The 14,217-nt window shown below is 43.7% G+C and overlaps 1 protein-coding gene across 1 annotated transcript; it reads left to right on the plus strand.

Annotated features, from left to right (window-relative positions):
* Nucleotides 1–2,072: 2,072 nt before the first annotated feature.
* Nucleotides 2,073–14,217, plus strand: slc25a16 (solute carrier family 25 member 16). Its single transcript, XM_083775706.1, has 9 exons — nt 2,073–2,201; nt 4,025–4,117; nt 9,459–9,592; nt 10,122–10,185; nt 10,821–10,945; nt 11,226–11,292; nt 12,308–12,470; nt 13,417–13,485; nt 13,974–14,217. The coding sequence occupies exons 1-9, from the start codon at nt 2,123–2,125 to the stop codon at nt 14,128–14,130; spliced, it is 951 nt and encodes a 316-aa protein (XP_083631832.1). The 5' UTR covers nt 2,073–2,122; the 3' UTR covers nt 14,131–14,217.

Genomic DNA, 14,217 nt, shown 5'->3' on the forward strand with positions numbered 1-14,217 from the left:
TTTTTTGAAAAGTATGTGGATAGGTTTTTCGGGAAGGCTACTTTGGGATATCCAATGTCTTTACTGGCCACACTGTGTTAGTGTCCAGTGTAGTTGGCCTGTTTACCATGTGGTTGCAGTTGTCCACTTTGTGTTAGTGTTCTGCATTAAGTATTTATAATCCTGACCTGACCTGGGCTGTGTTCATTTTGACTATGACTAGACTAAGACTAAACCATTTCAGATTATTCAATTTAAAATAGGACTAAAACTGAATCTTGTGTTATTCAAAAGACTAAGACTAAATCAGAATTTGCTGTCAAAATGAACACTGATCCTGGGTTGTGGTGTGGTACCCCACGCTTCATTGCATTCATTATGTTGCTTTGACATTGAGTTTAGATAGTGTTGGCAGCTTATCACTCACTGTGTCATTTGTACGCCATCAATACAGTTCTATACTTGCAGCCAGAGAGCGTACAAAGTTATGATTTTCAGATTTTTATTGAAGGGACAGCCCCTTGAGATGCAGCATCTCATTTAACAAAATACGAAAAAAGCATACTGTACACAAATACACAAAACATACAGTACACAGATACAAACAGATATACAAATACAATAGCTTGCTCACCCACCCCACCCACCACCACATAATCAGCTGTTACACAATGGAGATAAGGTCACAGTGCAAATACTTGTCATAATTGGTTACCATCAGGTTAGAAGCATAGACAAGTTGAGTCTAGAAAACTCTAGATGTGAATATAAGGAAGTCCTGAAGCTGCTAAATGATGAGATGGATCTAAGAGATAGAGGGAGATTGTTCCAATTAAATGGGGCTTTGTAGCACAAAGACCTCCGCCCAACCACATTGGAGATTTTTTGGATTTTAAAGTAAGGGTATTGTAGATGTCTTAGTGGATATGACGAGGTAGACTGAGTCAAGTACTGCTTCAAGTAAGCAGGGCACCTAAAATAAATGCATTTATAAATTTCCAATCGAGTGATTTGTACATGAGGCAGTGGTGGGTTAGGTATCATATGGACGTCATCTCAATACAAACCTGCACAGGGAGTTGTATAAGACGTTGAGAGGCTTAAGATGAGAGTCTGTGGTGTTCTGATACACATCATCTGTGTAGTCTATATTAGGAAGTAACACTTGAGCAATAATTATTTTCCTAATATCAAAGGAAAAGCTATTAATAGAACGATAAAGTGAGCTTAAGCAACCATATGTTTTTTTAACTTTTATTTAGTGATGTAATCTATATGTGGTTTGAAGGTATAAGCTCTGCGGCCAAAAGCCGCTCGTAGCAGGCGTCTCTTCCTGGTTTTTAGACAGCTGGTGGAACCAGGTCTCTAAAAACCCGGAAGAGACACCTGCCACTCGCGGCTTTTGGCATCTTGGTGACACTAAAGTGTGCCTGCGCTGACAGTACTCCATGCCATACATATTAAAAATATATATACAGTAGATGGCTGCCTCATTGGTCGCTGCAGTTCGTAGGAGCGACCTGTCTGCACCGGGAGGAGGAAGTCAAGTGGAATCTTGAAGGCACGCGCCTCTGATTGGCCCCTTCCGTTCTTCCGTTTTGCTTCCGCTATGCTACGCAAGGAATCTCCGGAAAGCTTGCCAATGCAATCACGCATCGCTATCGCCTCCCGTTGCCTCCATGTTGCCTTCCATTGAGATACAGACGGCCCAGAGCCGGAAGAGGTGTCTGTCTACCTTTATGTCTATGCCAACTGCACTGCAGATTCAAGTACACAGTTCTTCCATTAAATTAGTTAACTTTGTTTTTCAAGTATGGTGCTTTGTATGTCTATCATCCCATTAATATTAATCTCGCAGCAATCTTTTTTAAAAAGATGCATCATTAGTCCTCATGATAGTGCCAACTGCATGTTTCTACAAGCGCATGTTTGTACACACACCTGCATTATGATGTTCCAAACACTGCACATACCTGCTGTTATCACATTATGCCATCTGTATGTGATCTTGTAGGATCACACTTAAAAGAAGGTGACTGATTAACAAACAACAGTTTATCCCCCCTAGCCCCCCCCCCCCCCCAACCGTAGTAATGGGTGCTGCACCCGTCCATGCGTCGGACTCCTGAGCACCCGTCCCACCATGACGTCGGAGGCTCCTGCCGCGATGGCGCCCCCAGCCCAGAGGGACTACCACTTCCTGCGCTCCTTCGTAGCTGGAGGTAAGACCAACTGACAGGCAGTGACACACACCTCACTACTAGAACAGTCATTTAAGTGGTCCCAACTCCTTTGGTATTGTTGTCTAGCCTTGTTAACCACTCTCCCTTGAAATTACAAATGCCACTGTGATTCTAGTCATATATATATATATATATATATATATATATATTAGGCAGGGCTTGACATTTCGTTTTTGAGGCACTTCGGACAAGTACATTTCCCATTCACTTGTCCGGGCACAAAAGTCACTTGTCTGGAGCACGAGCACACTTTTAAATCAATTAACTGTAAGTTGGTTTTGGTGTATACATGTTTGAATATTAGATTATTGCCGCTTGACACCGCAGTTATGAGTGCCACTCTGTGTATTCGTCTATTAGTGCACAGTGATGTAAGCAACACAGCTGCAGCTGAGTACATTGTACTGCACTGAAAGAAGAAAGCGTTGGTTCCACTAAAGTAGTGTCTGTGTGCAATACAAACACACAAATGCTCATGCTGCAAGGGGGAATCTACAGTTAAAGTGCAGCGTGAGTTGGACAATACGTCCACAACCCATGCCTTTATGTGAAAATGTTGAATACAGTGTTGAAGCTCTTGTCAATGAAATGCAACCTGTCTTTTTCAATATGACTGTTGTCTCTGCTTGCACATTGGTACACCCATGGCTCTGGGGCAGCACACCAAAATCGAACACACCCACTTAATTTAATTAGCAGCAGCTGCATTGCTAAGTAGCCTGCACTGTATTTTAATCTGAAAACGGACTGCAAAATCACTGCTTAGGGTTTCATGTGCCTAGCCAACTGAAATACGTATTTGTTTCTAATGCCCGGAAGCTTGTATGTTTGTTTGAATAATGGGAACATTATGTCTTTTGAGAATACTCACGAATGTTGCTGCCACGAAACAAGCCTGACCAAAGGTCACTTGATGTTTATTGCCCATCATGCATTGCACTGCAGCACTATGATAGACTGATAGTGTCACATGGCTTGCATATTTCATAAGTCTGGTGTATTCAACTCTGTCAGGGGTGAAGTCATTAGTATCTGAGGGCGCTCAGTTGGTGCAGTGAGTGGTTTTCAACCCTTTTCACATCAAAAGGTCCATTATTTATTCATCATTTGAGCCACGGACCACCATGACACTTTTAGCCTCTCAGACCCAAAACTAAAGAATATTCTGTTATAGTTGGATAAGTTTTTGTCCACAATTCCATGCTGTATTGATGTTGGTAGTGGTACCATAGGAGAGATAAAAGGCAACAATTCTCCTACATAATGCATTATCTCATTGTGTAGACTTCAGTTTAGTTATTTTTATAACAGGCGCCCGGGTGGCGTTGAGGTCATATATCATTTAGATAGCATATTATGTAGACATGGCATGTATTTTTTACAGCAGTGGTTCCCAAACCTTTTCATGTTAACTGAAACTTATTAGTCCGCGGACCACCCATTTGAAAAATATATGCCAGAGAGAAGATTTTGACGGCTCTAGCGGTGATTCTCAACCCGTATAATTTCAAGGACCCTCAGTTTGACATGCATTAGTCTACAGACCCCCCATTTATATTGTAAAATCAATGTTAATTTGAGTGTACAATTGGAACCAAATGGACCCGTTATGGTCCATTTGGTTCCATTTGTACACTCTCAGAGTTACAGACCCATAAGGGTCCATTTGGTTCCAAACTATCATTTAGTTGGGGGGCCCCCCTGGAACTCCCTCAAGGACCCCTGGAACCCTTTGGGAACCACTGTTTACTGGTGTAACAATGTACCTCCTGATGTTGACTTTGTGTTTTGTGTGTGTTTAGGTGTAGCAGGATGCTGTGCCAAGTCCACCATCGCTCCACTGGACAGAGTGAAGATCCTCCTTCAAGCCCAGAACCCGCACTACAAGCATCTAGGTTAGATTATTAACTCATTTTGAGGGCTTCTACATCTTCTACATCCTGACAGCGTTCCGAAAAACCTTATGTTTCTATGTCCGTCATTCTCAAGCATTTTCATGTCAAGGACCTCCAAAAATATATGTAATTGGCCGTGGACCCCATCTGAAAATATGTTGTTTCAGGCCCCCCCCCCCCCCCCCCCCAGAAGCAAAGATTTGAGTTAAAAACGTTGTAAGAATATATATTCAAAGATTTGCACAACATTTTCATGATTTTTCAAAAATAGCAGATCTACAAGCTTGTAGATCCACTATTTTTCAATAGCTAAAGTAGAACATAATGCTTAAAACACCAAAAGGGGTTCCTGTACAGAATGAGTTAACCCACCAAGGCCGTTAATGCATCCGTGTCATTTTTTATTTTAGATTTGAATCACATAAAAAAATAGCAGATATACAAACTCATAGGGCATCACTATGAGCTTGTAGATCTTGAAAATATGTATCTCATGAAAATATGTGCAAATCTTTGGATTAGATATACATATATATTTTTAAAGCGAACATTTTTAACTCAAATCTTTGCTTCTGTGTCTTCCCTCCCTGGAACAAAATGTTTTGAGATGGGGGTCCGTGGCCAAATACATATAATTTTGGGGGTCCTTGACATGAAATAAAGTTTGTGAACCCCTGATTATAACATGCGTTTTTCTGACATTATTTTGTAGAATTGGCTTCATTAACTCACGCCACCGCCATCACTGCCATCTGGTGGCTGACTTTATACTTGAAAACTGCCACCATCCATTTCAACAGAGAACCGTCTTATTTTGAAAGCCGTTTTACTATTATTATATATTATTTCAGAGCGAATGTTTTTAACTAAAATCTTTGCTTCTGGGGGTCCCTGGAACAACATATTTTGAGATTGGGGTCCACGGCCAAATACATTTAATTCTGAGAAATAGCTTGAGAACCACTGATGCAGAATCATACGTTTTTCTGAAAACTCATGATTTAGAAGCATTTGTAGAATCAGTTCTCAGGTCTAAATGGCGTAAGAATTTACAATTTACAATTTAGGCATTTAGCATTTATGATGAAACTATACATACACTATACATAATAAACTATACATATTCACTACTATGCTATACATATGTACTATGGCGTGCTATGACTATATACAATACAATTATAGTGCTGTCTACATAACATGCTATAAGTCTGTGTCAAATGCTATCTAAGCCAACAGAAATGCTATCTAAGGGGTTAGGGTAAGTGCTATGGGCCATGATGGAGTCTGAAAAGGTGGGTTTTCAGGCTACGGCGGAAGATTGGGAGTGATGCTGCAGTTCTGACTGCAATGGGAAGTGCATTCCACAGTTTTGGAGCCAGAAGGGAGAAGAGTTTGGGACGTGTGGAGCGTTGTCCCGGCGTTCTTAGTGAGGGTACTTCCAGTTTCCCTGCGTTGGCTGATCTGAGTGCGCGGGAGGGTTTGTAGGGTTCAATCATACTTGTAAGATATGGGGGAGCCATACCTTTGGTTGCTTTGAATGCCAGCATCAGAGTTTTGTATTCTGTGCGGGCAGCGACCGGGAGCCAGTGGAGGGAGCGGAGCAGGGGGGAGACATGTGAGAATTTTGGCTGGTTGAAGACCAAGCGAGCTGCTGCATTTTGGATCAGCTGGAGAGGCTTAAGTGCACATGCTGGTAGGCCAGTAAGGAGGGAGTTACAATAGTCGAGTTTTGACAAGACTGTTGTCTGGATTAGGAGCTGGGCTGATAAGAGTTGTTTTGTTTGTTGCAATCTCACTCACTAACATTTTTGGCTGGGGACCCCCCGGAAATGCTTTGGTCATGTCTCGCGCCCCCCCGCCCCACCCCAAATATAAACTGACTGCAAAAATAACCTTAATAATAGAGAAAATATGTGACTAAATTGGGGGACTGCCATTGAATTTTTTTTTTCATTTTCTTTTTTTTTCATGTCATATGAAAGCAGGAAATCATAGCTTCAAATTGACATTGGTTGTTCAGTTTGACCCACCAGTTTTGGAGATATAGCTTATAGAGTAATACCATACCATACCATCTTTATTTCTATAGCACATTTAAATAACAACAAGTTGTACCAAAGTGCTTTACAATAAAATAATAAAAATCACAACTTCATTTAAAAACAAACAACATACAGTACACAGTGTCACTTTCAACATCAAAAAGCTCATACTATGCTAGGAAAAGCCAAAGAATAAAAATATGTCTTGAGGCGTGATTTAAACACCTGAAGAGTGGGGGCCTGTCTTATGTGCAGAGGCAGCTCATTCCAGAGCTTGGGAGCTGCGACTGCAAAAGCCCGGTTCCCTCTAAGCTTCAGCCTTGATTTAGGCACCACCAGGAGAAGCTGGTCAGAGGACCTGAGGGTCCTTGTGGGAACATACGGTTTGAGTAGTTCAGAGAGATAAATGGGTGCCAAACCATTTAAACATTTAAAAACAAAAAGCAAAACTTTGAAATCAATCCTGTATCGCACAGGAAGCCAATGGAGGGAGGCTAGTACAGGACTAATATGGTCACGCTTACGTGTACCTGTAAGCAACCGTGCGGCGGCATTCTGGACTAACTGTAAGCGAGATATGGAGACCTGGTTGACTCCAATATACAGGGCATTACAGTAGTCGAGGAGGGATGTCATAAAGGCATGGATAACAGTTTCGAACACAGGGCGGGAAAGACAAGATTTAATCTTTGCCAGCCTTCTCAGCTGGAAGAAGCTCTTTCTGACTGTTTCATTTACCTGTTTGTCCATTTTTAGATCAGAGTCTATTTTAACGCCTAGATTGGTGGCAATTGGCTTTAAGAAAGGCTCAAGGGGACCTAAATCACCGGGAGGAAACACATTGTTGCTTGGCCCAAACACCATAACTTCGGTCTTGCCGTCGTTAAAGTTTAAAAAGTTTAAAGCCAGCCATGCTTTTACATCCTCCAGGCAAGCGAGCAAGGGTTTTAAGGAGGCAGGGTTGTTACGTTTCAGAGGCAGGTAGATTTGGCTGTCATCAGCGTAACAGTGGAAGGAAACACCGTGTTTTCTAAAAATAGATCCTAGGGGGAGCAGGTACAACATAAACAAGATTGGACCTAAGATCGAGCCCTGTGGCACCCCGCAGTTGAGGGATGCTGTGGAGGATGTAGCGTCTCCTAGGGTGACACAGAGACTTCTCCCTGACAGGTAGGATCTGAAAAACTCCAGTGCTGACCCTCTAATGCCAACCCAGTGCTCCAAGCGAGAGAGCAAAATGCTGTAATCTACCGTGTCGAAAGCGGCAGTCAGGTCCAAGAGCACCAAAATAAGAGAATCACCAGAGTCCGTAGCCAAAAATATATAATTAAAATTTCGTATGAGTGCAGTCTCAGTACTATGGAGGGTTTTGTACCCAGACTGGAACACTTCTAAGATGCCATGGGCGTTCAGATGGGGCATCAGTTGGGCCAGGACGCATTTTTCCATAACTTTTGAGTTAAACGGGAGCTTGGAAATAGGCCTGAAGTTGGATGGGACAGAGGGATCGAGGTTGTGCTTTTTAATGTCTTGCAGAAAACGGCGAGTTGAGAAAACAGGCTTGAAAGTTCACTTCTGTGGTCTCTAGCATTACACGAAGGACATGTTTAAGCATTTATTTCATATTTACATGTCGATTTCAGCTTTGACACTTTTTTCAGACATGCTCTAGTATGTGAAGAGTCTGCCTGTGCTATTACGGTAACTCATTTTGGCTTAAAAAAAAGTTTGCGTGATGGCAGGCTCTCAGTCAAATCTGGTCACATAATTATATCATAAATGAATACTGAAACCAGATATAATCATTGACACATTCTGTACATACCGGACTCGAACCGAGCGGTACATACGACGTCTGTAGACGTCCTAGCGCATCCTCAATGATAATGAGCGAGAGAGGAATATTCTGAATTCTTTCTTAAAAATAAAAAATAAATGTCAGTTCGCCTTTCGGCTACCCGCTCTACAGTCATATTAGTTTACCGTTGCCTTAGCTGTGTTCACTGTTCACTCTCTCTAAGCGTTTGGGTCCCTATGTCCTACAGGAGTGTTCACTGTTCACTCTCTCTAAGCGTTTGGGTCCCTCTGTCCTACAGGAGTGTTCACTGTTCACTCTCTCTAAGCGTTTGGGTCCCTCTGTCCTACAGGAGTGTTCACTGTTCACTCTCTCTAAGCGTTTGGGTCCCTCTGTCCTACAGGAGTGTTCACTGTTCACTCTAAGTGTTTGGGTCCCTCTGTCCTACAGGAGTGTTCACTGTTCACTCTCTCTAAGCGTTTGGGTCCCTCTGTCCTACAGGAGTGTTCACTGTTCACTCTCTAAGCGTTTGGGTCCCTCTGTCCTACAGGAGTGTTCACTGTTCACTCTCTCTAAGCGTTTGGGTCCCTCTGTCCTACAGGAGTGTTCACTGTTCACTCTAAGTGTTTGGGTCCCTCTGTCCTACAGGAGTGTTCACTGTTCACTCTCTGACTAAGCGTTTGGGCCCCTCTGTCCTACAGGAGTGTTCACTGTTCACTCTCTAAGCGTTTGGGTCCCTCTGTCCTACAGGAGTGTTCACTGTTCACTCTCTCTAAGCGTTTGGGTCCCTCTGTCCTACAGGAGTGTTCACTGTTCACTCTCTCTAAGCGTTTGGGTCCCTCTGTCCTACAGGAGTGTTCACTGTTCACTCTAAGTGTTTGGGTCCCTCTGTCCTACAGGAGTGTTCACTGTTCACTCTCTGACTAAGCGTTTGGGCCCCTCTGTCCTACAGGAGTGTTCACTGTTCACTCTCTAAGCGTTTGGGTCCCTCTGTCCTACAGGAGTGTTCACTGTTCACTCTCTCTAAGCGTTTGGGTCCCTCTGTCCTACAGGAGTGTTCACTGTTCACTCTCTCTAAGTGTTTGGGTCCCTCTGTCCTACAGGAGTGTTCACTGTTCACTCTAAGTGTTTGGGTCCCTCTGTCCTACAGGAGTGTTCACTGTTCACTCTCTCTAAGTGTTTGGGTCCCTCTGTCCTACAGGAGTGTTCACTGTTCACTCTCTCTAAGCGTTTGGGTCCCTCTGTCCTACAGGAGTGTTCACTGTTCACTCTAAGTGTTTGGGTCCCTCTGTCCTACAGGAGTGTTCACTGTTCACTCTCTCTAAGCGTTTGGGTCCCTCTGTCCTACAGGAGTGTTCACTGTTCACTCTCTCTAAGCGTTTGGGTCCCTCTGTCCTACAGGAGTGTTCACTGTTCACTCTAAGTGTTTGGGTCCCTCTGTCCTACAGGAGTGTTCACTGTTCACTCTCTGACTAAGCGTTTGGGCCCCTCTGTCCTACAGGGGTGTTTGCCACTCTGCGGGCCGTGCCTCAGAAGGAAGGCTTCCTGGGTTTGTACAAGGGCAACGGAGCTATGATGGTCAGGATCTTCCCCTACGGAGCCATCCAGTTCATGGCCTTTGACAATTATAAAAAGGTAAGCTGGCATCCAAAAGTTATACACCGGCATTCCGAAGCCCGCTGTTCCGATGACATCGCCATTCCGACTCATTTACTAACCCTAACCGCACGCGGAAGCCAAGTAGCTTGAATGGCGGTGTGTCGGAATGATGCCAAAAGTGGCAATGGTATGCAAAGTAGTTTAGGAGATTGATTTTGAAATTATAAATGATTGCAGTAGTATAATTTATTATTTTCAAAAAACATCTAATGGCTCACAACATGTCACAATGCAACACGTTGGTAGCTTGTATATTTTGCAAACATTTGGCACAGGGGAGGGTGATCACTGGCACTGGCACAAGCGTGAGAGAGAGGACTTTTCTTAAATATACATATTTTTTAAAGTCAATTAATTTAAGCGCCCTCACATCTGTTTGTAAATTACATTATGCACATGAACTACATTCATTCGAACTCTAAAACATTTCAAGTGTCTAACGTGAAGAAAAAAAAATTGCTGTCCAAATCAACACTAGCCTGACAACGTTCCTTGTAATTCACAGTGGCTAAGAAAACGGCTGGGCATCTCCGGACACATCCATCGCCTCATGGCCGGCTCCATGGCAGGTCAATAATCTCTCACTGATGATGATGATGATGATGATGCTCAGGGTTCATCTATCGCCATGCTCGCTTGTCGTTTTTGTCAAAATTAAAAATTTGCCATGGACAAACAAAACAATAACATTACCAGAAACACATAAAGCCCTGAATGACCATTACAGGTCTGTAACTGAGAGTGGAACCAAATGGACCCTTTACGGGTCAAAAGTTTGGTTCCATTTGCACTCTCTGAGTTATTGGGGTAAAAATAAAACATCTGAGAGCCACTAGTACTAGTTGGACTCCTAATAGTGTCATAGTAAATAAGTGTTATACATATTCTGAAGATGACCTGGAGACTTGACAACATTCAGTAAGTGGGTATTATGATCAAAATAAGAACATTATAATGGTTTGTAAAAAAAAAAATCTAAATCGAAAAACGGACACATTTGTCCGTGTACGCACATGTTGATGATTCTTTTTTGGATCGGTGCCCAATCAATAGTATGTTCATCAGTGTTTTGAAACACATGGCTCCGTAATGGAGCTGAGGCACCACTCAAAAAAGGAATGCTGTTGACTTTATTCAGTCTTAATTGAATGTACTGAAGTGTACATATGGGTCCGTAGAGAATCTTTGTGTTGTTGACTTGCAGGGATAACGGCAGTGATCTTTACATACCCCCTGGACGTGATCCGAGCCAGGCTGGCCTTCCAGGTGACCGGTACAGAGCAACGCTACACTGGCATCGCCAACGCCTTCCACACCATTTACCTTAAGGTCAGTGCTGCACTCGCCAACGCAACGGCAAGCATTTACAGTAGGTTGGTCTGTAGTTGGCAGACTAACATCCTCTCTACGCTCTCAATGCATTGTGAGCTTTTAGATCGACTGCTATTTCTACAGTGTGGCTTGAAACATCATCTACATCTGCTGTTTTTGAAACATCTTGAAAGCATTCTTGACAGGCTCCTTGGGCCTCAGGTCAAGTTGTTTTATGTGTCTTCTCTCTATAAAGCATCTGGGCCTGGTGTGATTTCCTGTTATTATTTTGTTAAAGGAAGGGGGAGTCCAGGGGTTCTACAGGGGACTGACCCCAACAATTATCGGCATGGCCCCCTATGCAGGTCAGTGGTGGTCATCCTCTCTTAGATTTGTTCACACTAACCACTTCTTGAACTCTAGCATCCCAATTCTGCTAGGAATATTAGCTGGTGTACCAACTCATAATGTAATAACTGCATGTTGGTCTTCAAGTTTGTACTGAGCAAGGGGCACGGTGGCACAGCAAGAAGGTCCTAGGTTTGATTCCCGCTGGGGGCATGTTCTCTCCTCCGCCTTTCTGTGTGGAGTTTGCATGTTCTCCCCGTGTCCCCTAGTGAGGTAGGTACCCTCACAAAAAACATGCAGTAATCCTGGTCTCTAAACTACCTCCCCCTGGCCAGCCGTGGCGCTTGATGGAGGGGAAAGGAACTGGTCGGAATAACGTGTTCCTTCCACGTGCTACGTTCGGCCGGGGAAACTCTGAGGAAGCATGAGGTCAGTCCGCTGCCCCCCCAGGTTGGCAGAGGAAGTGTAGTGCCCAGGATTACATTAGATAATTGACACTGTGTGAAAAAATGGGTTACAAAATCGTGGGATAAAAATTATATAATATAAAAAAAAGTTAACACCCTGAGCGGCAAGGACGGAGTTTCAATCAATTATTAATGCCCAGCACTCAGGACGGAGATTGATAAAAAAGGACGGAGATTATTGATATCAAAACCGATCGCGTTGCTCCACTTTTTTTTTTATCTCATTTTAGCTGATGAGATCAAAAATCTTAAAACGTGAATAACTCTTTATCTAAATCATTCTGTCCAATTCTAATTGGTTATGTGTTAGACAGCCTATCGCGGTCCCGTCGCTAGTCGCGTTAGAATTAATCATACCTCCCGTCCCGCCTCGGGAGTGTTTTGGCTACATCAAGCTACTTCAGCTACATCTGGGAGCGCCTGGTCCATCGCTAAATGTGCTCCGCTGCTATAAATCGCTGGGCGCTTTGATTTAATGGATTAAATAACCCTGGGCGTTCGGAGTGTTAACCAAGGGTTCCCTTACGTCCTCTGACTGTCACATTCCCTCTGTCCCGTCCCGTAGGTTTTTCCTTCTTCACCTTCGGGACGTTGAAGAGTATGGGTCTGACACACTTCCCGGAGCATCTGGGCCGTCCGTCCTCAGACAACCCTGACGTCCTGGTTCTGAAGCCGCAGGTCAACCTGCTGTGTGGAGGCGTGGCCGGAGCCATCGCCCAGACCATATCGTAAGTCCCCAACAATTATCGGCATGGCCCCCTATGCACGCGCGCACACACACGCACGCACACATGGACGCACCACACACACTTCAGATACCACTTATCAAGCCCTACAGGGCCCTAGTGGAACAAATAGTGGAAATAGCTGATCTGCACTCTGACTAGCAATGACATCATCGATGGGGACTACAAGCTAATAGAGGGTATGAGCATGCATAAAGTGAATGGCAGATCGAGTGGCAAAAAAGTGAATTTTATGTTCTTTAAAGGACAACTTTTGTTTTTTTCAACCAAGGTTCATGTTTTAGGTTGTTATTAGAGAAAGTAAAAGATGAGTGTTATTTCTTTTCCATTTGCTGCTTTCTTTCGTTTTAGGGAGTTTAGCTGTTTTGTACAGGGGGGCGGGGGCATTCGAGCACATTCAGTAGATCTCGTGATGTTTTGTGGCCAGATGAAATTTCCAGGGGTTTATTAGGACTATAGTAAATAATTAAAAAAGAAATCTCTATAAAATGTTGTAAAAAAAATACTTATTTAGCCCCATGCTCGAATGCCCCCGCCCCCCTGTCAAAAACGGCTAAAATCCCTAAAACGAAAGAAAGCAGCAAATGAAAAAAAAAAGAACACTCATCTTTTAGTTTCTCTAATAACAACCTAAAACATGAACCTTGGTTGAAAAAAACTAAAGTTGTCCTTTAAAGTAATTTAATGCAATCAAATAGGACTTTTCTGTTTGGATGTATGGGCTGTCAAGGCCAGAAAGTAGTTTTTTGCCACTCGGTAGGTATTCCCGCATAACTTCCGGGTATGATGATGTCACGCGCATACCCTCTATAGAAATCACAGCCTTTCTCTTCCTGGAAGCTTAGCATGTTGTTGAGTTAGAAGCCGTTATTCTTGGCGGTAATTCCTGAATTGTGTGTGTAATTCTGATTGTGTCTCCTCTCTCTAGTTACCCTCTGGATGTTGCCAGAAGGAGAATGCAGTTGGGAGCTGTGCTCCCTGACTCTGACAAATGTCTGTAAGTACAGCTTCCTCCAAACAAACGGTTTGCCCAAATTGTATTTGTTGTTCAAGGATAGAACAGGTCATTTGGTCATAGTGGCACAGCTGGACTCGGTAGCGCTGTTACCTCACAGCTAGAAGGTCCTGGGTTCGATTCCTGCTGTGGACCCTGGGGGGGGCGTGTTGTCTCCTCCGCTGCCTTTCTGTGTGGAGTTTGCATGTTCTCCCCCGTGTCCCCTAGGGTAGGTACCTTCACAAAAAAACATGCAGTAATCCTAGGGTCTCTATAGTGCCTCCACCTGGCCAGCCGGGGCACCTGATGGAGGGGAAAGGAACTGGTTGGAATAGCGTGTCCCTTCCCGTCCAACCTGGCAACCATCTGTGATTACATTATCAGTTTGAAACAAACGGAAGGCAGTGGACTCGAGACTTTGAGGTCCTATTCTGTATCTGGAAAAAAAATGTAAATAATAACTTCCATTACTTTTTTTTTTACGTGAACAGAACGCTGACGAAGACGCTGAAGTACGTGCACAGCCGCTACGGTGTGAAGAAAGGTCTGTACCGAGGTCTGTCTATCAACTACGTGCGCTGTATCCCTTCACAGGCCGTGGCCTTCACCACCTACGAGTTCATGAAGCAAGTCCTCCATCTCAACTAGCCTCTCCCCGACCGTGTGCACCTCCAACAAAATGTGCTCACTAACGTAAAGCGGTCTTTCACTTTTAAAAACGTTGTCGGTACTCTA

The sequence above is a fragment of the Protomyctophum parallelum genome (assembly GCF_964188405.1).
Source record: "Protomyctophum parallelum genome assembly, chromosome: 10".
Lineage (NCBI taxonomy): Eukaryota > Metazoa > Chordata > Actinopteri > Myctophiformes > Myctophidae > Protomyctophum > Protomyctophum parallelum.

Excerpts from the sequence above, each read along its gene's own strand:
- slc25a16 (XM_083775706.1), top strand. The coding sequence starts at position 2,123 with ATGACGTCGGAGGCTCCTGCCGCGATGGCGCCCCCAGCCCAGAGGGAC. Across the intron at positions 10,186-10,820 it reads CATGGCCGGCTCCATGGCAG|GGATAACGGCAGTGATCTTT; the intron begins GTCAATAATCTC and ends GTTGACTTGCAG. Across the intron at positions 12,471-13,416 it reads GCCATCGCCCAGACCATATC|TTACCCTCTGGATGTTGCCA; the intron begins GTAAGTCCCCAA and ends TCCTCTCTCTAG.